The sequence below is a fragment of the Sminthopsis crassicaudata genome, chromosome 3, assembly GCF_048593235.1.
Source record: "Sminthopsis crassicaudata isolate SCR6 chromosome 3, ASM4859323v1, whole genome shotgun sequence".
Lineage (NCBI taxonomy): Eukaryota > Metazoa > Chordata > Mammalia > Dasyuromorphia > Dasyuridae > Sminthopsis > Sminthopsis crassicaudata.
Genome location: NC_133619.1, coordinates 636,331,221 through 636,353,372, shown reverse-complemented (window position 1 = coordinate 636,353,372; position 22,152 = coordinate 636,331,221). Strand labels below are relative to the sequence as shown.

The following is a 22,152-nucleotide window of genomic DNA, read 5'->3' as shown; positions in this document are numbered from 1 at the left end:
TATCTTGGGACTCTCTCTGTGTCTCTCTGTCTCTGTCTCTCTCTCTGCCTCTCTGTATCTCTCTCTCTGACTCCGTGTGTGTGTCTCTCTGACTCTCTCTGTATCTTGGGACTCTCTCTGTGTCTCTCTGTCTCTGTCTCTCTCTCTGCCTCTCTGTATCTCTCTCTCTGACTCCGTGTGTGTGTCTCTCTGACTCTCTCTGTATCTTGGGACTCTCTCTGTGTCTCTCTGTCTCTGTCTCTCTCTCTGCCTCTCTGTATCTCTCTCTCTGACTCCGTGTGTGTGTCTCTCTGACTCTCTCTGTGTCTCTGTCTCTCTCTGACTATCTCTATCTCTCTCAGACTCTATCTTTCTCTACTTTTTGTATCTCTGTCTCTCTGCCTCTCTGTATCTCTCTCTCTGACTGTGTCTCTGTCTCTGATTCTCTCTGTGTCTCTGTCTCTCTCTGACTATCTCTATCTCTCTCAGAGTCTGTCTTTCTCTACTTTCTTTATCTCTGTCTCTCTCTCACAGTGTCTCTATCTTTGTATCTCTCTGACTCTGTCTCTGACTATCTCTATGTCTCTGTCTGTGTGTCTCTCTTTCCCCTCACCCCCACTGGATTTCCGCAGGAGCTCGGGCTCTCTGACAGCAGTAACCAGGCACGCAGGCTGACTAACCCTGAGGAAATAAAGCAAGGACCAGAAGGGTCCGGGTCTTGGTTATCAGTAACTAGGCCGGCCTGGGAGTGGTTCTCAGGCAAGGACAGGGTTGGAATGGAGAGCTTTAGTGAGTGACACCTGTCATTTCAGGTGAATGACGCCTTCCAGGCCCAGAAGTAGCCATGTACATATGCAGGCTGTGAGTGTGTGTGTGTGTTTCTCAAAGAGTCAAAATGGTGGAAGTAGAAGGTCTGTACGAGGTCCCTGCACCCAAACCTCTGGGGTCAGTGGCTTTTGGACACATTGTGAGTGTGGGCCTGCAGGTTTGTGTAATGTGTGTGTGTTGATGAACAGATGACGTGTGTGACTCAGTCTCTGAGTTTGTGACTGTGTTTATTGATGTCTTTGGGGTTCTCTGTGTACCTAGTGTGTAACTGCTTGTCCCTGTGTGTGAGTGTGACATTTCAACATTGAAACCCTGGAAATGCCCATTGTCCTTTTAGCTCTGACTCTGGAAGCTCTGGGGCGAGGGACCTATTTCCTGCCATGCAGGTTTGGGATGATTTGCCTTAGTCCCCTTGGCAGGTGGGGCCAGAGCTCGGTTAGAACCCGGGTCTTCTGGTTTTTAGCTGTGTATCCTTTCCACAACCATTACCTGAGCACCTACTGTGTGCTTGGCCTTGAGGCTGCCTCTTGAGGTTCAGGCCTGGCTGGCTGAATGGCGTGGGAGTTTTCCAGGATGGAAACACTAGAAAGCAGCTTTCTCCTTTGGGTTCGGGGCCCCGAGCCTTCCTGGGCCATGCAGGTGTCTGCTCCTATCCCCATCTCCCATTCTTTCTTAATCCCATCCTCCCACTCTCCCAGCCCTCGTAGAAGTCAGGGGAAGGAATGTTCTTCTCCACTGTGTCTACACAGCCTCTGTCTCTGTCTTCTTCTCTGTCCCTGTCTCTCTCACACTCCTCCCCCACACATATGTGTGTATGTACACACACACACACACACACACACACACATTTGTGTTTTCTCCCCTTGTAGATACATCACACACACTCACACATACACACACATAGTCACACTCACATACACAAACATATATGTATATAAATATATATATACACACTTGTATATTCTCCCCTTGTGGATACACTTTCACTCTCTCTCTCACACACACACACACACACACACACACTCTCACACACTCACACACACTCACACCTCACAGGCTCACACTGTCTGCAGCCAGCCAGGGAGCTGATTTCTTCTCACCCTCTTCTCCCCTGCACAGCCGTGACAGCGACCTCTCTACCATCATCTCCAATTTGCACCAGAGCCGCCACCTCGTTATGCCTGAGCGCCAAAGCCGCTGTGAATTCCAGAGAAGCAGCGTGGAGATCGGCCTGGGCCCGGCAGGTGAGGGGCCGGCACCCAAAGGTTCGGGGAGTAGATCAGAGTGGAGGTGGGGGGACGCGTCTGCTCCCTGAGCTCTGACCGAGGCAGGGGAAACTGGGGAGGGTGCTGTCCTCCGGGACTGCCTCTGGGATCTGCCATCACATTCATTCAGGCTGCAAGCCTCAGCCTGCCCAGAAGGCGGCAAAAACTTATAAGGCTAGGAACTCCGAGGGACACATGCACACTTACACACACACACAAACAAGGAACAGGCTAAATTGTCCAACACCTGCTAACCCCCACAGATACATAGAAATATATGGAGAGCCATGAGTGCTGGATCACCCAATCACCTAGCCTCACACAGAGATGCCCACTCAAGTGTACACGAGTGTATCCCCATATTTCCCTTTAGCCCCGTGTCCTCCCCAGAGGAGGGACCTGTGAGGGGCCTCAAGTCTCAGAAAAGCACTTTCCTTGGAGCAAAGTATAGGGAAATTTGGGAAATAGAGGAGATGGAAAAGCCCTCTCCTCTAGGGAAACTAGGGGAGCAGGAGAGGAAGATGAGGTTATGAGGGATAATGTGGGCACTGTTAGCAGCTCCCCCTGCCTTTGCTACCTTGGGATTGCGAGGATAGAAGTTTCAGGGAATGGAAAGTCTGGGGGAGAAGAACCACAGAGACAGATGAGCTGTCCCTTTGGGGTCCCTGGAAGGGGTCAGGAGGAGGGTAGAGAAGGGAACCCCTCATTTCTGAGGAGCCTGGTGAATGACAGGTGCTTAGACACAGAAGAAATGAGGAGAGATGAGCTGGCAGCTCTTTAGAGGGAATTAGAGAGAAGTAAAAGTGTCTTGATCATAACTGACTGGTTGCACGGCAGGGGAGAAAGAGGGATTCCAAGGTGACTCTTGACTAGGAGAGCAAGTTGGGGCAGAGGGTTCTTCCCTGAGAACAGCTAATGGGTCTGGGGGCTTTCTCAGCCTGAGCTGCTCTGTCTCTATTCCTTTTGATTCCTCCTACCCTGTCATAACCCCTCTCTGTACTTTGGGAACTATCTTCCCTCTTTCTCTGGGTCTTTTTTTGTCTCTCTCTACTGATCTCTGTATCTCAGATACTGTCAATCTTTCCGTGATTGTTTCTCTGTTTCTGCATCCCTCTCTGCCTCAGTCTCTGTAGCTGGGAAAGCCTCTGTCTTGGTGCCGGGGTGAGATGGGGGAGAGAGAAGAGACGGGGGAGGGAGGGAGCAATTCTGGGGCTGTGACGGCAGGAGGGAGGCCAAGCAGGCTGCTGATAAAATCTAATTGCCCTATCGATCGGCTGCGAGCCGGCGTGAGCCGAGGTAATGATCGAGATGTTCTGTGTGCCAGCTGGGGCCCCCCCTCACTCTTCAAGATCTCTTAATCACACACAAGCCAGCCCTGAATCCTCAGTCCTGGGAGAAAGAAGAGGCAGAGTAGGGCCAAGGTGAAGACCTGAAGCAGGCAGGGAAACTGGCCAGGGGACTGACAAAAGACAGTGACCATGGAACTGACTAGGGCATAGTGACCAGAGAACTGGCCAGGGGATACTGACTAGGAAACTAACTAGACACTAACCAGGAAACTGACTAGAGACAATGACCAGGGGATACTGACCAGGGGACCAACTAGAGACAGTGAGCATGGAACTGACTAGGGGATAGTGACCAGGGAACTGACCAGGGGATACTGACTAGGAAATTAACTAGATACACTAACCAGGAAACTGACTAGAGACAATGACCAGGAGATACTGACCAGGAAGTTGATTAGAGACATTAATCAAGAAACTGACTAAAAGATACTGATCAAGAAACTGACTAGAGGCAGTGACCAAGGAACTGGCCAGGGGATACTGACCAGGAAACTGACTAGAGATACTGTGTCCAGAAAACTGATCTGAGACACTGACCAGAGAACTGACTAAGGAATTGCCTGAGAGATGGTGACTGGGGGCACAGTGACCAAGGAATTGATTATGGGGCAGTAACTTGGGAACTGAAATCATGGGACTGATGAGAGGACAATGACTGACAGTAACTAGAGGTCAGTGACCAGGATGCTGATGGGAAACACTAACTAGGGGTCATCAACACTGACCCAGGGACATTAATCAGAAACAGAGAGTGGGGAATACTAACCGCTAGCAGAGACATTGAGATTCTAGTCACTGACTTTAGAGAGTGAGTCCCAGGGCAGCGGGGATGTCAGCCCTGGTTGCTGACTGTAACACGTCTCCTGTCAGAATAATGCTTGTGGCTTTGACTTTGCAGAGCCAGGAGGCAACATTTGCTCTCCTTCTGTGGTGGACGCTTTAGGATTCTTAGAATTTAGAATCGGAGGGGATCTGAAGGAAAGAATGCCCTAACTGGAGAGAACAAGGGCTCAGAAGGTAGAGGAGGAGATCAGAGCTAGAAGGAATCTTAGAATCCTCAGTCAGAGCTGGGAGAAACCTCAACATAGAAAATGTGAGAATGCAAAACAGAGAATGGTAGACTTGGAAGAGTCCTTAGAAAAGAAACTGTCCCAATGAAGAGTGTAGGATGTTATATTTTGTCTAACCCTCCCATGTTAGAGAAGATGAGACTGAAATCAGATGAGATAAAATCCCACCAAGTTTCTAGAAGCAGATCTGGGATCCGAACCACCCTATCCCCTGATTCCTTGTGGACTCGAGGAGTCGCTGTGATTTTGCCTGATTAAGCTGGAACCCTTTGGGGGAGGGGCGGTGGCCAGTCGGCTCCCAACGGTTATTCCCTGGCTGACCTCCCATGGCACTTGTTGCCAGCACCAGCCTAGCCAGGGGTGTTCTGCCCCACCTCCCTCATGCAGGTGTCCAAACACCTGCCTTCTCTCTTCCTGGCTCCCCTTCCCCAAACAACTAAAGAGCTAAGATAGGCCCTTGCTGAAAAGGGAAGGGACACAGAAGCAGTTATTAAGCCCTGGTGTAACTGGTCTGAAGGGAAAACAGGTTCCTCCTCCTATCTCTGGGCTATGGCCAGGGCCCGCTCGGAGGATTCTCAAGCCCTTCCCAGATCTTGCTCTTTTTCTAATGCTGTCCTAAGCTGGTCCCTCTGCTCTTGCTCCCTGGGAAAGAACTCTGCCCTCTTTGACCCCCAAAGGTCTGAGTGAGTATTGTTCTCCAGGTTCAGAGTCCCAAGCTGGATTCCTGCCTCCCACCCAGGCTAGCTTCAGCCTCTGTCTATCCTCCTGCCTCCCAGAACACCAGGGTTTTCCCACTGAACCCCGGTCCAATGCCCCCCTCCCCAGTCTTCCTTTCTCAGGAGCAAAGATGGCAAGGGATCTCTGTGAAGGCTGGGGAGGGTGGGGAAGGCTGTGGTTCTCAGTGTCAAGACAGCAGATTTGCCTACGAGCCAGGTGATTTATAGAAAGTCGATCCCTTCCTCTCCTCCCCTCCCCCTCAAGAGATTTTTAGCTCTGAGAGAGGTGTGTTTGGGCCTGGGAGGTCTCTGGGTTTGGCTATATTTATGTCCTGGCGGCAGAGGGGAGGGGGGTTTGGGGAGGGGGAAGGGTGGATGAGGGACTTGGATCCGCCTTTACTTTCTGCCTCAGCCTCCCTACCCCAGCCCCTCTCAGCCTTCCCCACACCCACCCTAGGATCCAAATGCCTCAATTGTAAAATGGAGACGATGACAACTACTTCACAGCAGTGCTGTGGGGATCAAAGCGCGTAGTAAGCACTTCCTAAATGTTCCTTTCCTTCCTCTTTCCCTTCTTGGGGGGAGCTGTTTTGGAGATGGGATTAAAGAGAGGGCAGAAATCACCCCGAAATGATGAAGGGAGAGGGCGTCCCAAGTATAGGGCCTAGCCTGAGCAAAGGCCCGGAGGTAGGCTGGGGCAAGGAGCCAAGGGACACCTGCCATGTGGCTTCATCTCTGAGGCTGACTGAACACAGCCTACGGGGGGGGGGGGGACCTCAAGGGGATAAAGGGAAGGCCCAGCAGGGCCTCGAGTGTCCAGCACAGTTACAACTTTCAGTCACCTCATTCCCCAGCCCTCCCATGTCTGCCTCTGCTTGTGCCTCTGTCTTCCTGTGTCTATCATTTCCTGTTTCTGATCTCAAAATCTTTGCTTCCCCCCCCCCCCCCCTTCTGCTCTTTGTTTCACTCTCTCTCTCTCTGTCTCTGCCTGGGTCCTCTCCCTCTCCCTCTCCCCCTCCCCTCTCTCTCTATGTCCTTCCCTCCCACATTTCTCCTTGTCTCTGTCTCTGTGTTTCTATCTCTGTCTCCCTTCCTCCTCCCTCTATCTTTCTCTGTGTCTCTCATTCTCTTTGTCTCTGTCTCTGTTTCTCTTCGTTTCTGTCTTCTTCCCTCCTTTCCATCTATCTCTCTGTTTCTGTGTCCCCTCCTCCTTCCCCTGTCTCTATCTCCCTCCCTCCCTCTGTTTCATTGTCTCACACTGTCTCTTTTATCTCCCTGTGTCTCCCTCCTTCCCTCCACCCACATTTCTCTCCCTATGTCTCTGTCTCTGTTTCACTCTGTCACACACACTCTGTCTCTTTTATCTCTCTGTGTTTCCCTGTCTTTCTCTCTCCCTGTGTCTCCCTGTCTCTCTCCCTCCCTCCGCCCACATTTCTCTCCCTGTGTCTCTGTCTGTTTCACTCTGTTACACACACACAGTCTCTTTTATCTCCCTGTATCTCCCTGTCTCTGTCTCCCTGTCTCTTGTCTCTCTCCCTGTGTCTCCCTGTCTCTCTCCCTCCCCCCGCCCACATTTCTCTCCCTGTGTCTCTGTCTGTTTCACTCTGTCACACACACAGTCTCTTTTATCTCCCTGTCTCTGTTTCTCTCCCTGTCTCTGTCCCCCTGTCTCTCTCGATCTCTGGCCATCTCTGTCTCTCTCACAGGCCCTGTGCCGGGGTGGCTCGGGGCCGCGGGGCCCCGCTGCCGCTGCCGGCCCTCCCCCCCCCCCCCCCCCCCCGCGCCCCGGGCGGCGCGGCCTGACGGGCGGAGATCGATAAGTTATTAGCACCATTCTGTCAGCCCTAATGCGGAGATTGATCGGGGCGCCCGGCGCTTCCCGGCCTGATAAAGATGACGGATTAAGGGAATAAGAAAAAGGATTGGGGGGGGGGGGCGGCGGCGAAGCGTCTTCCGCCAGAGAAACCGGAACCTTTAATGAGTTGGGGGGGCGGGGGGCGTTCATTCAGGCCCTCTCCGGCAGGCTCACGGGATGACGGCGGGGCTGCGGGCCCAAGCGGCGCCCGAACTCTCGGGGCTAAATCTCCTGCTCCCTCTGTGGTGCGGGGGTGGCGGGGCCCCTCCTGCACAGCACCCCTGGCGGATGGGCGGGAGGGAGAAAGGGGGGCCCCGGGGGTGCATGTCTGGGGTTCTCATCCACTGTGGAACCGGGCTAGGAATAATCAGTGGCACCCCGCATTTGACTTCTAATCAGGGCGTGGGCCTTAAAACCCTAGGTATGGTTAGCAGAGAAACTCTTGGAAGCTGTTTCCTGGTGCCGCTGTTTGGGGGTGACTGAGGGGGGGGGGGAGTAAGGCGCCCGCCCCCCTCGGTTCTTCCATTTCCCGACCCCATCTGGGGTTTTCTTGGCAGAGATACAGGAGGGGTCTGCCATTTCCTTCTCCAGCTCATCTTATGGATGAGGAAACTGAGGCAGAGCTGCCCAGGGTCGTATAACCTGTTAGTGTCTGAGGTCAGGTGTGGACTTAGGAAGTCTTGGTGACTCCAGGTGGGCTACCCACTGCCCCATGCGGCCCTTTAGAGCTCCATCAGCCCTTCCAGATTCTAGAGAGAACGCAGGTCTCTGGTCTCCCCTCAAAGCATTCTGCTAAGCTGGGAGCTTCGGCTGCTGGGAGTCTAATCTCCGCTGAAGTGGAGCCTCGGGCCCATTTTACTGAGGGGAAGACTGAGCCGAGTGACTCCCTGGACTCCTGAACTACTGCATCCTCATTAATCTAGAAGCGTGCTGACTCAGGCCACTCTGGCCCGAGGCAGGGAAGGGGAGGCGGGAGGGGAGCCGCTGTCTGGTTCCGGGCGGGTTTCCTGCTTCGTGGGGGACTCACAGGTGGATTCGACAATGTAGGGCGAAGCGAAGGGGGGAGGGGAAGGTCAGCCCCGCGGGCCAGCTCGGGGGATCCCCAAGCTGGCTGTGGGGGGGCCCGGGGCCGAGCCGCCGGCCAGCGGCATCTCCAGGCTGTCAATCGCAGACTTTCGTTTCCTGGGAGCATCTTTAACGAGCTCTCGATGGATGAGGAGGGTCGGACGCTCCCCATGACGATGTCCTCCTTTCTCCGGTCCCCAAGTCCCGGCACTCGTCCTAGCTCCGGCCCTCGCCTCCGGATTCCCGCCCCCTCCCCGCCCCTCCCCTCCCCGGGTCCGTCCATCAGCCCTGTTCCCGCTAGTTACGGGCGGATATTGATTCTGGATCATCGGGGACGCTGTGGTTGTGACGGCCTCGGGCTTGGGCTCCGAGGGGGGGCTGCTCTAATGCAGCCTTGGCTCCGGCGTTTCCGGGCGTTTCCGGACACTCTCTGGGGAGAAGATTGAAGGGGAGGGAGGAAGAGAGGGAGAGACTCGGAAGGGGGGGGGAGGCTCTTAGAGAGGGAGAGAGAGAGGGAGAGAAACAGAGACCGAGAAATAGAGAAACAGAGTGGGGGAAGAGAGAGATAGGCTAGGAGGGAGAGGGAGAGAAACAGAAATAGAGAAACCGGGGGGAAGAGACAGGGAGAGAAAGAAGGAGGGAGAGGGAGAGAAATAAAGACGGAGAAACAGAAGGGGGAAGAGAGAGGGAGGGAAGGAGGGAAAGGGAGAGAAATAAAGGAGAAATAGAGACGGAGAAACAGAAGGGAGAAGGGAGAGGGAGGGAAGGAGGGAAAGGGAGAGAAATAGAGACGGAGAAACAGAAGGGAGAAGGGAGAGGGAGGGAAGGAGGGAAAGGGAGAGAAATAAAGGAGAAATAGAGACGGAGAAACAGAAGGGGGAAGAGAGAGGGAGGGAAGGAGGGAAAGGGAGAGAAATAGAGACGGAGAAACAGAAGGGAGAAGGGAGAGGGAGGGAAGGAGGGAAAGGAAGAGAAATAAAGGAGAAATAGAGACGGAGAAACAGAAGGGGGAAGAGAGAGGGAGAGAAATAAAGGAGAAATAGAGACGGAGAAACAGAAGGGAGAAGGGAGAGGGAGGGAAGGAGGGAGAGGGAGAGAAACCGAGAGGGGAAGAGACAGGGAGAGAAAGGAGGGAGAGAAATAGAGGAGAAAGAGACAGAAACAGAGGGGGGAAGAGAGAGGGAGAGAAACAGAGAGGGGAAGAGAGAGGGAGAGAGAGAGGGAGAGAAACAGGCAGAGAAACAGAGAAAGAAGAAAGAGAAACAAACAGTGTTTAGAAAAAAGAACAAATGAAATGAAACCGAGGGAACTAGGCTGAGAGTGATCCAGAGTCAAGTGGGAACAGAGATCCCGATGGGCAGAAAGTCCAGAAGGGAAATACTGAGAGAGGGGGGGGAGTGGGACTGAGAGGAGTGGGCTGGCTGACCGCGGGAGAGGCGGGGAGGCAGGACCCGGAGAGACGCCGTGGGGAAGAGATTTGGGAGCCCTGAGGAGGGGACAGAGTCAGGGACGCGGGGGGAGCCCGAAAGAGGAGATTGGGAGAGACGAGAAAGGAAGGGATTTCGGGGACAAAGGAGGGAGATTCAGGAATAATAAGGGGGCAGAGAACCCCAGATTTCTAGGAGGACAGGGCAGAGGGGGCGCGGAGGTCGACGAGGCTGCGGGAGGCGTTCTGCCGGCTTGGCTTAGCACATGAAAGGCGCGTCCCGTCGGAAGCCCCGAGGGCCCGGGGGCGGCTGCACTGACCATGAAACTCAGTACGCCGAGTAGGGGAGGGGGCGGGGCGGCTGTGGCCTCCGTTGGGGGTGGTTCTGGCCGCCCGACCTCGGCCCCCGCCGACCGGCTCGTGGGGCTTGGCCAGTGCTGGGGGCTCCCCGAGCTGACTGCCCCCCGCTGTTCTCTTTCTCCTCCCCTCCCCTCCCCCAGATGACCTTTTAGGTAAAAGGCGGGGCTGCTCCCCCAGCAGCGGCGGCGGTGACCGCCCCACTGAGAAGAAGCCCAGGACTGAGTCCCCCAAGGGTAAGGGCCAGCCTCCGGGGGCGGTGTCAGTGTGCGGGGAGGTGCCCGGTGGGCAGCCCTGCCCCAGGCCGGGGCTGCCCCTGCCAAGCTGGGAGAGCCGGATGTGGCTCCTAGGGAAACCCCGGGGCTGCCCCCGCGAGTTCTAGCAGATGGAGCTAGAGCCATGTGTGTGCACGCCTGTGGCCCCCCACGAGTGAGAGTCTGCGCCGGTGGGTCGGGAAGGCCTTGGCTACAGAATTTAAATGGCGCTGAAGGAGAAAGGAGGGAGGGAGCGGCACGTGTGGACACAGGTTTCCCTCCCGCCTCCTGAGCACTGGGGGCTTCCACCTCAGACCCAGCCGCTCCCTCACCTTTCCCCTGCTCCTCCCTTCCCCCAGAGCCCTCCCCCTCCCCGCTCCGAGAGGAGCCGGCCCCCCAGATGACCCCGGAGGAGCACTACCGGAGGATGATGTCGGCCCTGAGCGAGCCCGGCGCCTTTGAGGAGCAGCAGCGGCTCTACCAGCTGGCCAGCACGGTGGGCTTGCCCAGCCACAGTGGTGAGTGCCCCTCGCCGCCCTGCCCCCCCCCAGGGCCGCCGCCTCTGTTTTTCTGGGATGTCCCAGGAAGCTGCAGCCTCCCGGCCTCCCACTCTCCGGCTCCCCGGGACTGTCCCCCGTGGGCCCGCTTGCCTGCCAGCCACCCCGCTGCTTTTCCCATTTCGTGTCCCCCCAAAATGGCCTGCTTTGGATCTGTCAGCTCTAGGCACCCTCTAGGGGGTGGGGGAGGGGCTGCCTGCCCCATCTCCTTCCGTGCCATGGCTGAAGAGGGCAGGCTGGGGGGAGGGGGCAGAAATCTCCTGCCCTGCCCCCACTGCCACACTGGAAGACGTTATTTCTCCACTCTGGATGGCGCACACACGCACAGGGCCTCAGGGTCACGGCCCGAGTCACAGCAGCCATACCTAGGATCAGCCCCCGTGTGGGCAGCCACATTCGGCCTCATTCGGGTCAGTGGTGTTCCCCGTGGGCCAGTCTCTCGTGGATAGTCCCATGCAGCCTCAGTGATTCAGGGTAACAGCCTTACATGCGCGCACACACACACACACACACACACACACACACACACACACACCGCCACGTCAGTCACACAGGAGCTCTGGGGCCAGGGGCGGCTTCAGGTGGTTGCCCAGGGCCGGGGGAGCGCAGTTCTCTGACATTTTCCTCTCGCGCTCAGAAGGAAGGCTGCGCTACCGGCGGGGGCCGGGAGGAGCGGGGAGTCTGCTCTGGCCTCCTCGGCCTGAATAATTCACAAAATCTTAATAATTTAAAACCCTTCCCTTTAATTGCCTCCCCCGCCCCCCTGCTCCTCCTCCCTGCTTCTCGCGTCGCCTTCCCCCCTCCCCAGCTGCGGACTGGGGCGGGCCGGGGGCTGTGCAGGAGGGGCGGTGCCGCAGGCGCTGGGGGCTGGGGGACAGGCGCGGGCGCTGGCACCGCGGCGGTGCCTGGAGCTGGGCTGTCAGTCACGGGCTGCCCCCCCCCCCTCCCGGCGGCGCCGTCCCGCTGCCGTCCGGGCCCGACTGTAAATAACTGAGCGCGGAGGGGAGGGAGGCGGGGGCGGGGGCCGTTCCGGTCACTGGGGATCAATGCGGCTCCGGAGCTGGCGCGGAGCCCGGGGCGAAATCACAGGCCCCCGGGCGGGCGGGCGGGCCGGGCCCGGAGCCGGCTCTTCTCGGGTCATTAATCTGTGAGCAGCCACCGAGGCTGCGGGGAGGGGGCGGGGGCCAGGCCCAGGGCCAGGGCCAGGGCGGGCAGGCGGGGGCTGCCCAGCTTCCTCGTCCCCCAGCCTTGGCCAGCCCCGCGGCTCCCGGCCCGGCCGGCCACAGAGAGAGTGGGGAAGGGGGTGGGGTGGGCCGGGGCCCTTTGCTGTGTATGTATGTGTGTGGGGGAAGGGCACCCAGCCCCGTTTCCTTGGCGCTCTGCGAGCCCTTTTCTGGGGTTATCTGGAGGCTGTCTCTGGGGACGCCCCTGCGGGTCCCCCTGGCTCCTCAGGCCCGGGAAGTATGGGGGTGATTGGGGGTTCCTCATTCTGGTTTCGGGGACGAGGCTGCAGAATTCTTTCTTTCCATCGTGGATGGGGCTTTCCTTCTCGCTCAGGGGAGCCCCAAACCCCCAAGTGCGAGGCGGGGGTGGGGCTGGGAGGCCGCTTCTGGTTCCCCGCCCCCATCCTGTTTGCCCGGGGCTCCCGTTCGCTGCTGCCCATCCTCTCCCTCACTTCCCCCCTCGCGGCCACCCCCGTGGACGCTGGCACGTGGCCCTGTGCCCCGTGTTCTGGCCCCGCTCCCACGTCCCTGCTCCGCTTTGCCCAGTTCTAGTCCCTGCGACACCCCGCCGTGGGGGGAGGGGAGGCCTTCGCCTCGCCCCCACCCGTCGGCAAGTTCCCGGGCGCGAGCCCTGAGTCCCCGGCGGCTCCCGCCTCTGGGGAGCGGCTGCTCAGGGGCTCCTTCTGTCTCTCCCCAGATCTCTTGCGGCTCAGGCAGGAGGTTGCCGCTGCAGCCGCCGTGAGGAGCCCCGGGGCCTTGGAGCCCCATCTCCCCTCGGCCTCCAGCAGTTCGGCGGGTGCTGGAGTAGGAGGGGGGGCCGGAGGGGGAGCCGGGCAGCGCCGGAAGCAGGGCCTCCCCCCCCACAGGGAAGCGGCCGTCACCGGGCACTTCTCCGATAGGTAAAGGCTCGGGAGGGGCTCGCGGGGGATCGTGGGGGAGCCCCGCGGGAAAGGGGCAGCCCGGGCGGCTCTGGGGGTGCCGGGGCCGGCGCTGGGACCACCGGGAGGTCTGCGCTAACCCAGGCGCGGAGACCCCTCAGCCGCCCCCCAGATTTGGCGCCAACAGCGTCCAGGCCCCCGGCCCGCCGCTTTGCTGACTTAGAAAGGGGGCGGCCCCGGGCGGGGAGCTCGGAGGGAGACAGATGGCGCAGCCCCGCCCCCGCGCTGGGCGGGAGGGGGCGAGCGGGGTCCCGCTGCGGCGCGGGGGGCGGGGGCGGAGAGGCGAGGGGTGCCCCGGGGCCTCGGGCTGGCCTCGCCGCGCAGCGGGGTAATTACTGCCGCCGCAGCCCGGCTCGGCGCCCGCCAAGGTCAGCGCCTCCGCGCCGCCGCCCGAGATTAATTGGCGCCGCCGGGGGCGGGGGCAGGGCCTGATGGAGGCTTTAACGAGCCGCGCATCGACCGCTCCCCCCTCCCCCTGCCCGCCCGGCAGCGGAGGCGCAATTAGTGCCTGAGCAGGGGGGCCGCGGGGGCCGCGGAGATTATGGGAAATGGCAGCGCGCGGCCCCCCTTCCGCAGGCAGGGCTCCCCCAGCAGCAGGCTGAGCCGCCTCCGGAGCTGCCCAGGGCATCTTCCTGGGGGGCACCGGGGGTGAGGGGGGGCGTGCAAGCCTGGGGGGGGGGGCCGGCTCAGTGCTTTCTCCTCCCCTCAGGGACCTGGCCCATCCATCGCTGCTGTCGCCCCAGAACGCCCCCCACATCGCCCTGGGCCCCCACCTCAGACCCCCTTTCCTGGGTGTGCCTTCAGCTCTGTGCCCAACCCCAGGTGAGGAGCCGGCCGGAGGTGGGGGGGGAGGTGAGGGTCTACTCTGGGAACCGAGCTGGGGGGGGCCTCCCTGGGGGGCTTCCTCCAATCTTGGGCTGCCCACTGGTAGTTTGCGGGCACTGGGGGCAGAGGGCTCCGGCCTCCACTGACCAGCCACCTCTGTGCCCTCCTCCCCCCCCAGGATATGGCTTCCTTCAGCCAGCCCAAGCCGAGATGTTTGCCAGGCAGCAGGAAATCCTCCGGAAACAGAGTTTGGCCAGGTGAGCTGGACCCCGACATTCCCTCCCTGGCCAAGAGGGAGGGCGCCCAGAAGTGGAGGGCTGGGCCCAGCCATCCCCAGGCCCCTGCTGAGCAGCCTTGCAGACAGCCGCAGCCCCCTCTGGGGTCTGGCCTGACCCCGCTTCCCTCCCCAGGCTGGAGATGTCGGCAGAGCTGCTCCGGCAGAAGGAACTGGAGAACCTGCACAGGCCCAGGCTGTTGGCCGCTGACCCCCTGGGGCTGCCCCAGGAACACCCCGCCCTCCGCACCCACGAGGCCCCGGACAGCCACTCGCTGCCCCCCTCCTCTCTCCAGGAGGACCTGCAGCGTCGGAGGAGCGCCATGCTGGTGCTGAGGCACAGCTCGGGGCCTCTCTTGGCCCTGCCCCCCCATGGAGCCCCCTGCCCGGGCCCCGGCCCCCCGACGCCCCCCAGGGAGCAGGCCCGGCAGCGCCCTGCCGGCCGAAAGGGGATAGGAAGGCCTGGAGACGCCAAGGAGGCCCCGGGCCCCGGAGCCCGCACCCAGGACAGCCCTGAAAACAATGACTCCAAGGAGTCGGACAGTGAGGAGGCCGAGGCTCCCCGAGCGGAGGCGGGGGGCGCCAGCCGCACCTGTGACGGCCCCAAGGACACCCCCGGCGCCCCGAGCGGTGATTCTCCAGGGCATGGCCTGGGAGGCCGGGCTGAGGGGAAGGGGCCCCTCCTGGGCGCCCCCTTGCCGCCCCCCCTGCCTCTGAGCCTCCCTTACGCCGTCAGCCCCTACTTTCACACAGGTAGGTTGCACCCCTCCCTCCGCCTCTCTCCCTGGCTGTGATTGGGATGCACCCAGAGGGGCGGATGAAGAGGGCTGAGCATCTAGTCCCCGGCCCCTCTCCCCCCCAGTATCCGCCACAGGCCGAGACCTCCAAGGGGTCTGAGGCGAGACCCTGCACTAAGGGCCCAGCGGCTAGTGCTGAGTCCCCGGCACTGCCAGGGGAACCTCAGAAACCAAGAGATGGAGTGCCTCCCAGGGCCAGGCAGATAGAGGCTGACCCGGGAGGCTGTGCGGGAGCTCTGGGGGATGGGAGGCAAGCCCAGCGACAGCTCACCCCGTTTGCTCGTGCAGGCGCCATGGGGGGCCTGTTCTTGGACAGCGCGGAGGAGGCTGTGGGCCCCGAGGACGTCAGCAAGTGGACAGTGGACGACGTGTGCACTTTCGTGGGTGGCCTGGCCGGCTGCGGGGAGTATGCCTCGGTAGGAAGGGGGCCTGGGGAAGTCAGCTAGCCCAGGATTGTGTGTCCCCCCCCACCCCCAGCCAGTCACAGACACTTGGGCTGGGACTATTCCCTCCTGTCCCCAGCTCCTCTTCCTCCCCCCTCCCGGCCCCAAGAGGTCCTATGCTCAGAGGGCCTGAGGGGAGACCCTTGGCCTCTGGCCAGGTCTGAGGCGGGATGGGCCCCGGCCTTTGTGTACTTTGGCAGAGACCCCCACAAGTGCGGGGCACAGAGCGCTCAGTCCTCCCTCCAGATTTCTCCTGCAGTGTCGGGGTGAGGGTGAGGCTGGGGAGGCAGCCCACACCACAGCAATCTTGGCCAGCTACACAAAAGGGGCTTGTTTTCTGGCGGAGATTGGGCCGGGAGGGGAACGACTTCATTTTCGGCTGGGAACGGGACCAGTTCCTTTGCTTTCCTGGCCCCCCTCACCCGGCCCCTCCGGAAGCCCTGGGGTCCCCGCTCTGGGAACGCTCCCATAGACGAGGTGGATGCTGGAGCTTGGGGACCACGTCCTCAGCGTCCTCCCTGTGGCCCCACTTTGGGGGCGTGGGGAAGGGAGACGCGGGGTGACCTCCTGGCTGACCGCAGGGCCCTCTGCATGCCCAGGTATTCAGAGAACAGGCCATTGATGGGGAGACGCTGCCCCTGCTCACCGAGGAACATCTGCTGACCAACATGGGGCTGAAGCTGGGCCCGGCCCTGAAGATCCGATCCCACGTGAGTTTCCCCCCCACAAGGCCCCTCCCTCACTGTCCCCAGCGATCCCCACAATAGAAAAGCTAGAATTTGAATCCAGATCCTCTTCTAGCTCTCCCCTTTACTAGAACAAGCCTGTCAGGGGTGGTGGGACTGGGAAACCCTGGAAAGGCAAGACTCTCCCCTAGATGCTCAGCTGTGCAGTGGGTGGTGGCACCCCAGCCTGTCGCATGCTCAGTGCCCAGCTCTGGGGGCACCCCCTCCTCTGGGGGGCATGGGCACCGATACCTGTGGCAGTTCCTTAATCAGAAGCCGCCGGCCAAGGAGCCTCACCAGACTCGGGGCCCTGCCAGGTGCTGGCCCAGGCCCCGACCTTGTGCCCACCAACCTTCCCCTCCCTCTTCCAGGTGGCCAAGCGCGTGGGCAGGCTCTTCTACATGGCCAGCTTCCCTGTGGCCCTCCCCCTGCAGGCCCCCGGCCTTCGAGGCGCAGCGGACCGAGAGCTGCCAGTGGAGCTCCAGCCCCCCTCCCCAGCGCACGCGGCCTCCCCCTTTGGGGGCAGCTTTTCGGCCAGCAGAGGTTCCCCCAAACAGGAGAACGGGACTCCCTCCCTGCTGGTGGGGATGGGGGACGTGCCCAAGCCCCCCTCCTAACTCCAGAGGGCCCCCCGCCGAGGCCCTGGCCCTGTGCTGCTTTCCCTCCTTGCCCAGCTTTGTCCCTTTTTGAGGCCAAAAACTAAGGAAAAAACCCCAGAAAAGCAGGACTGGAGGCCCAGGAGGGGAAAAACCCAAAGAATTTCTGGACGCAGCAGAGGCTCTGAACAGACACAGTAGGGCCCCACCCGGTGAGGGAGGCTGGTGGCCTCCGCAGCCCCAAGCCGGCCTCCACCTCCTGCTGGCCTCAGTTCCCCATTCAGGTGTCTATGCATCTCTAGCAACTTTGAACCATACCAAAGACAGACAAGCAAGGAGGGGAGGCAGGCCAGGGTCTGGCCTCCTGCGGGCGTGGGACTGGTCTGGCCGGCCCCCCCCCCCAAACACTGCACGTGCCACCAACTTTTCTTAGAGACTCCTCGGTACATTTAAGCTTCTTTATATTGTAAAGAAAAATAATAAAGGCCCCGACCCCGAGCCGCCTGTGCCCGTTCCTCCTGTGGGGACTCCCAGGTCTCAGTCCTCGTCAGAAAGCTGCAGCTCCTCCACCACGTCGGCCTCCCCCTGCGCCAGTCTCTCCAGCTCTGCGGGGGGCAGCTTCGGGGCTTCTGCCCGGCCTGGGGAGGAAGAGTGAGGCTGGAGGTGCCGGCCGCTTTATCAGGGAGCAACAAGCCAGCGGGGCCTCTCCTCGCTAATTAATCATGGCGCTAATTAATTTATGAGGCTGCTGCTGTCTGCAGATAGCAGGAGAGAAAGGAGCAGCTGGCCCGCAGGGGGGCACTGGGGATGATGGATGCCTGCACCTCTCCCACCCAAGCCCCTACTGCCAGCTGGGGGTTGGGGGGTGACCGCTCACCCTCCGAGTCACTGCCATCGTTCTCCTCATCCTCGTCCTCCTCCTCGCTGTCCCCGCTCAGGCTGGACGCCTCGTCCGCGCTGTCCCCAGAACCATCGCTGCCTTCAGCCGGGGCTTTCCGGGAGCCGGCCTTTCCTGCGGGTCAGACAGATCTCCGGGTCAGCCATCTGGGTGATGGCCCCACTGGGGAAGATTCATTAGGGAGCCGGGCGGGCGGGTGACGGCCCATCTCTGCCTGGGCCTTAATCGCCTCCTTGAGGCGCCCGGCTCCCACCCGGAGCCATTAATAATCTGCGACAGGCCTGTCTCCCGCACGAGACCTGTCAGGGGGTAAATGAGAGAAATTCATGCGCTTCCTTCCCCGTCACCCTACGGGCACCCCCCCCCAACAAAAGGCAGCAGAGCAGACCTAGCTAAGGCCAAGGAAGCCCCCCCCAGCCCCAGCCCCCCAGCTAGAAGGCGGCTTCCAGAGGCTGCTCCTGCCCTTGTGCCCCCCCAAAGCCCAAGGCCCATACTGCTGGCCTCCCTCCATGGAAATGAGAGCAAGGTGTTAAGCACCCCAGTTCCCTCTGCAGAGGGAGGGGCACAGAGCAGCTCTCAAGCCCCTCCCAGCTTTGAGATGAGGGAGCCAGAGAGCCCCCCCCAAGGGCTGCCCAGGGGAGGCAGCAGGCGTCCACAAGGCTGACCAGAGCCCCCCCCCCTGCTTCCCAGCTTCCAGGAGCAGGGATGGGGGTGGCTACCAGCTGTTCTGATCTCTGGGCAGCTCTGGGGGTACCTGGGGCAGTCTAGGTCCAAACCCCCAAACTCCTCAGTGCCTAAGATGGGGTGCCCATCACCCTCCCCCAAGGGTAGTTAGCCAAGGATCAGAGCTGGGGGTAAAAGGAGAACCCCGTTGCTGGGTGCTTCCCCAGCCCCGGGGCCAGGCCCCATCAACCCCCTCCTCCCTTCCTAGAGGATCACTGGCCAGCAGGCTCATGGGCTCTTCCCCCCCCCCCGCCCCCCGCACGTGCCCAGGGCCTCTCTCTCCTCCCCACTTAACACCTCACAGGCTCTGGAAGGACCCCGGCCGGACAGCCAGGGCGCCAGCAGCCTCAGTGCTCACCTCCGGGAGGCCTGGGAGGGGCTTGTGTGGGAAACGGGGCAGGCAGAGGTGAGGTGACTCGTCCAGAGGTGAACCCAGGGCTCTGGACTCTAAAGCTTGTGCTGCCCCCTCCCCCCAGCTCCCAGTAAGGAGCATCAGCCCTACTAATGATGGGGACCCCCACCCCACAGCTGAAGAGGACAGACTGGGTCCCACCGTTAACAACTGATGTTCCGGGGGCAGCTAGGGGGCGCAGTGGATAGAGCACCAGCCTTGAATTCAAGAGGACCTGAGTTCAAATCTGATCTAGACACTTAACACTTCCTGGCTTTGTGACCCTGGGCAAGTCACTTAACCCCAGCCTCAGGGGAAAAAAAAACCCCAAAACCAAAAAACTGATGTTCCCATGGGTGTCTATGCCAGTCTGACCTCTCACCTCTGCCCCCTCACAGGGGCCACTTGGGCAGAGCCCAAGCCCTCGCCCTGCCTAGAGCCTCACCAAGGGGAGGTGGAGGAAGAGGCGCCCAGAGGGGGAGTGGGGGCGACAGCAGCTTCTGGCTCAGTGCCCTTCCCTTCTGGGCCGAGAGTGGACCCAGACACAGCCACACCCCAAGACGCAGGACAGCTGCCCAGGGAGGACATTGAAGCGGGGCCTCCTCCCCAGTCTGCTCCCTAATGGCCTCCAGCTGGGGTCCACTCCCTCGTCCCCAGGAACCCAAGGCAGGGATCAGCCCCAGAGCAGCAGCTGCAGAGGCTAGGGGAGGGGCAGAGCCAGCCCCGGAACCCCTGATCCAGACCCCCAAGGCTGGCAAGGAGCACTGGCACACAGCAGCCCGCTCCCAAGCCCGGAGCGTCCCCCCTCCTGTCATCCATCTGCGCCCCTCAGCCTGGGCTCGGCTTGGGGCTGCCCCTGGATAACACCCCCCCACCCCCACTCCATGGGCATGGGGGGGGGGGCCTGGCACCCAGCAGTCTGTGACAGACTGGACCAGGGGGTCTTCGCCCTCTGTTCCTGGAGTCCAAGCTCTCGCCCTCCCATCCCTCCAGAAACGCAGGAACGAGGGTGTGCAAAGCTTTTCTTGGACTTTGAGGCGCACCCAGGCGTCCAGCATTGAGGTTCTGTCGCTCCCCCAGGCGCTTGAAGGCTGCTCCCCCCCTCCCCCTGGAGGCTGACGGAAGCATTCCCTCTGTCCCAGTGGTCCCTCTGTCTGGGTCCCCACTGGTCCAAGGCCTCGGCCTTGCCGGTGATACGAGGGGGGCAGTGGGAGGCAGTGGCTCCGGGTCTCTGCTGTGCCCTGCACTATTCCCCCAGTGGGGAATTCTGGGCCCACGCTGACCAAGCCAAGGTCACTGACTCCCTGCCCAGCCCTCAGAGAGCACAGAGGGGCCTTGGGCTTTCCAGGGCTCCCGGCTGTGCTCTCTGGTGCCTCGGGGCAAAGGCAGTGCCGGGAGTAGGAGAACTGGTGATGAGAGGAAGTGGGGATGACCCAGCTGTGGAGGGGGTGGGCAGAGGAGCAGCAGCAGCTCCCACTACCCAAAAGGGGAGCACTCCCGGGAGGTCCTGAGCCCCCAGTCTCACAGGCCCAGGCTCTCAGATGGACATCAAACTTCAGTCAGCCCGACCCCCTTGGGGCAAAGCTGACAAGCCCGGTCCCCTCCCCGCAGGCGGACCAGGAAATTCCCAGTGTGAAGAGCCCCTTCCCCGGGGCAGAGCCAGCAGGAGCGTCCTCTGAGCCAGGCTCCCAGTCCGGCCTCCATGCCCTCGCCCACACTGCCCTCTCCCGGGCTTCCCTGGGCCCTGCCCCGCTCCCCACCTTTCACGGAGAAGCCTCCGTCTTCCTCGTCTGAGTCTGAGTCCAGGTCAAAGAGATCCTTGAATTCCTTCCGGTCCTCCTCCTTCCTGTCTCCCGGCTTCCGGCGCTTGATCTCGGGGAAGTTCAGCTCTTCCAGCTGAGGAGAAGAGGGAGGTCAGACGGGCTGGCGAGAGCCCCTCCCTGTGGGACCCCCAGGAGCTGAGCTCCATGGCGGGCCCCCTCCCGACTGCCCGGCCCGCCAGAACACGGGGCCCCCGGACAGCCTGGAGGGAAGGGGAGGGAGGGGGTGCGCTGCAGCCGTGAGCCAGGTCACATGCGTGTGTGCTGTCTGAGGGGGCTCAGGGCGTTTGTGCCCATTACTGTGTTTATCCATTTGTGTGCTCGCACGGACATGAGTTTTTCCCTCAAGGGAGAGAGCATGGACCTGGAGCCCAGGGGGGAGACTCCCCTCCCCCCTCCCCCCGGCTGTTCCTGCCCACCCCTCCTGCCCAGCCCCCCTGCCCCTCACCCTCTCTTTGCCGGTGATCTCCATCAGGATCTCCTTGTCCCGCAGCTTCTTCCAGTGGCTGTAGTACCTGGTGAGGGGAGTACCCTCTGCCCGCACCTGCTTCTCCCAGGCATCCTGAGGGCACGTTGGAATGTCAGACCCCGGGCTCTCCTCTGGAGGGTCTCAGAACCAGGCACTGTACTCGGTGTTCCCCAAACTGTGGCCGGGCGCAGACAGAGGTGCCCCAACGAGTGGCCCTCAGCCTGCAGCCCACGGGCCCCCTCCCCTGCCCACCCAGGGACTGATGGGGCACAGGGCAGGGGCACAACACCATGCTGCTCAATGCCCAGTTTGGCTCTCTATGAGAGAACGCACTGAGGCAAAGTTCCCCGCAATCAGAGGCCCTAGGAACAGGGGGCGCCCCAAGGTGCCCTGGATGACTAAGGCAGCAGGGACCCTCTACCTGGGGGAGGAGGCTAAGGGGGCTGCAGACTCCCGAGGACTCTCTACACTCGGGGACCCCCCCAACAGCAGTGGGGGGCGGCTCTTTGGCTGGGGAAGGCCCAGCTCCATGCTCCCAATGTACCAGGGCGCCCAAGGGGCTCTGGCTGCCCTGCCCAGACTCATCCCACCTCCACACCCCCCGCCGGGCGGCTCGCACAAGGACTGACCACGGCCTGCTGGTCGGACACGCCGAACGCGGCCTTCTGCCGCCGCCCGGAGATGTGCGCCACGTTCTCTTGTATCTTCTCCAGGAGCTGGCGGATCTGCTTGCAGTAGTTGGCGACCTTGCACTCCTTCAGGAAGGATTTGAGCTGCCACAGGAAACAGGGAGGGGGCTGAGCGGATCCCATCACCCCCTGCACGGCCCGAGGGGGGATCCGAACTGGGGGCTTCTTGCCAATGGGGCGGCCAGAGGTGGGGGTTCTCTCCGAGACACAGCCTGGCTGGGAAGCTCCTGCCCGAGGAGACGCCATCCAGGCCACACCGAGAAACCTGCCATGGCTACCAGCTGGCCCAAGTGTCCCCAGGACCAGCGCCCGGGCCAGCCCCGAGGGACCCGGGCTCTGACGGCCCCAGAGTCCTCCGGTCACTGCCAGCTCCCAGGGGGCATCTCAAGGGCCCTGACAGGGATAGCGGATGGCGGAGGGGAAACCCTCATCCACCCACGTCAGCCAAGGGCTGGCAGTCCCAGGGATTGCCCCCCCCACAACCTCCTGGGGAGCTGCCCCGGACCCTGGCTCTAGGACCCCCAAGACTGAGGATTTTGTCTGGACATGTTCTTTCCCCTAGAGTATAAGCTTCTGGCGGGCAGGGCCAGTGCCTAAACCACAGGCTGTGGCAGAAATGG

At 61.2% G+C, this 22,152-nt stretch overlaps 2 protein-coding genes across 3 annotated transcripts in view; one reads left to right on the top strand and one right to left on the bottom strand.

Moving 5' to 3' along the window:
- Positions 1 to 17,040, top strand: part of SAMD11 (sterile alpha motif domain containing 11) — a 43,552-nt gene extending 26,512 nt beyond the window's left edge. Inside the window, 10 exon segments of the mRNA XM_074306651.1 lie at positions 1,927 to 2,051; positions 10,054 to 10,146; positions 10,524 to 10,682; positions 12,642 to 12,843; positions 13,592 to 13,704; positions 13,886 to 13,964; positions 14,118 to 14,734; positions 15,067 to 15,194; positions 15,821 to 15,931; positions 16,318 to 17,040. Of these exon segments, the coding sequence (XP_074162752.1) occupies positions 1,927 to 2,051; positions 10,054 to 10,146; positions 10,524 to 10,682; positions 12,642 to 12,843; positions 13,592 to 13,704; positions 13,886 to 13,964; positions 14,118 to 14,734; positions 15,067 to 15,194; positions 15,821 to 15,931; positions 16,318 to 16,563 (1,873 nt within the window). The 3' untranslated portion in view covers positions 16,564 to 17,040.
- The window catches only part of NOC2L (NOC2 like nucleolar associated transcriptional repressor), a 28,324-nt gene continuing 23,138 nt past the window's right edge, over positions 16,967 to 22,152 (bottom strand). Inside the window, exons 15-19 of one of the 2 annotated variants that reach the window (XR_012488622.1) lie at positions 21,473 to 21,616; positions 20,759 to 20,936; positions 20,315 to 20,577; positions 17,420 to 17,554; positions 16,967 to 17,180 (exon numbers count right to left, since the gene is read on the bottom strand). Coding sequence is in view for 1 of the 2 variants with exons in the window: in XM_074306652.1 (XP_074162753.1) it covers positions 17,080 to 17,180; positions 17,420 to 17,554; positions 20,315 to 20,450; positions 20,823 to 20,936; positions 21,473 to 21,616 (630 nt within the window). In the remaining variant the exon portion in view is untranslated. The remainder of the gene's footprint in view (positions 17,181 to 17,419; positions 17,555 to 20,314; positions 20,578 to 20,758; positions 20,937 to 21,472; positions 21,617 to 22,152) is intronic. The other variant, XM_074306652.1, reaches the window with a different exon arrangement.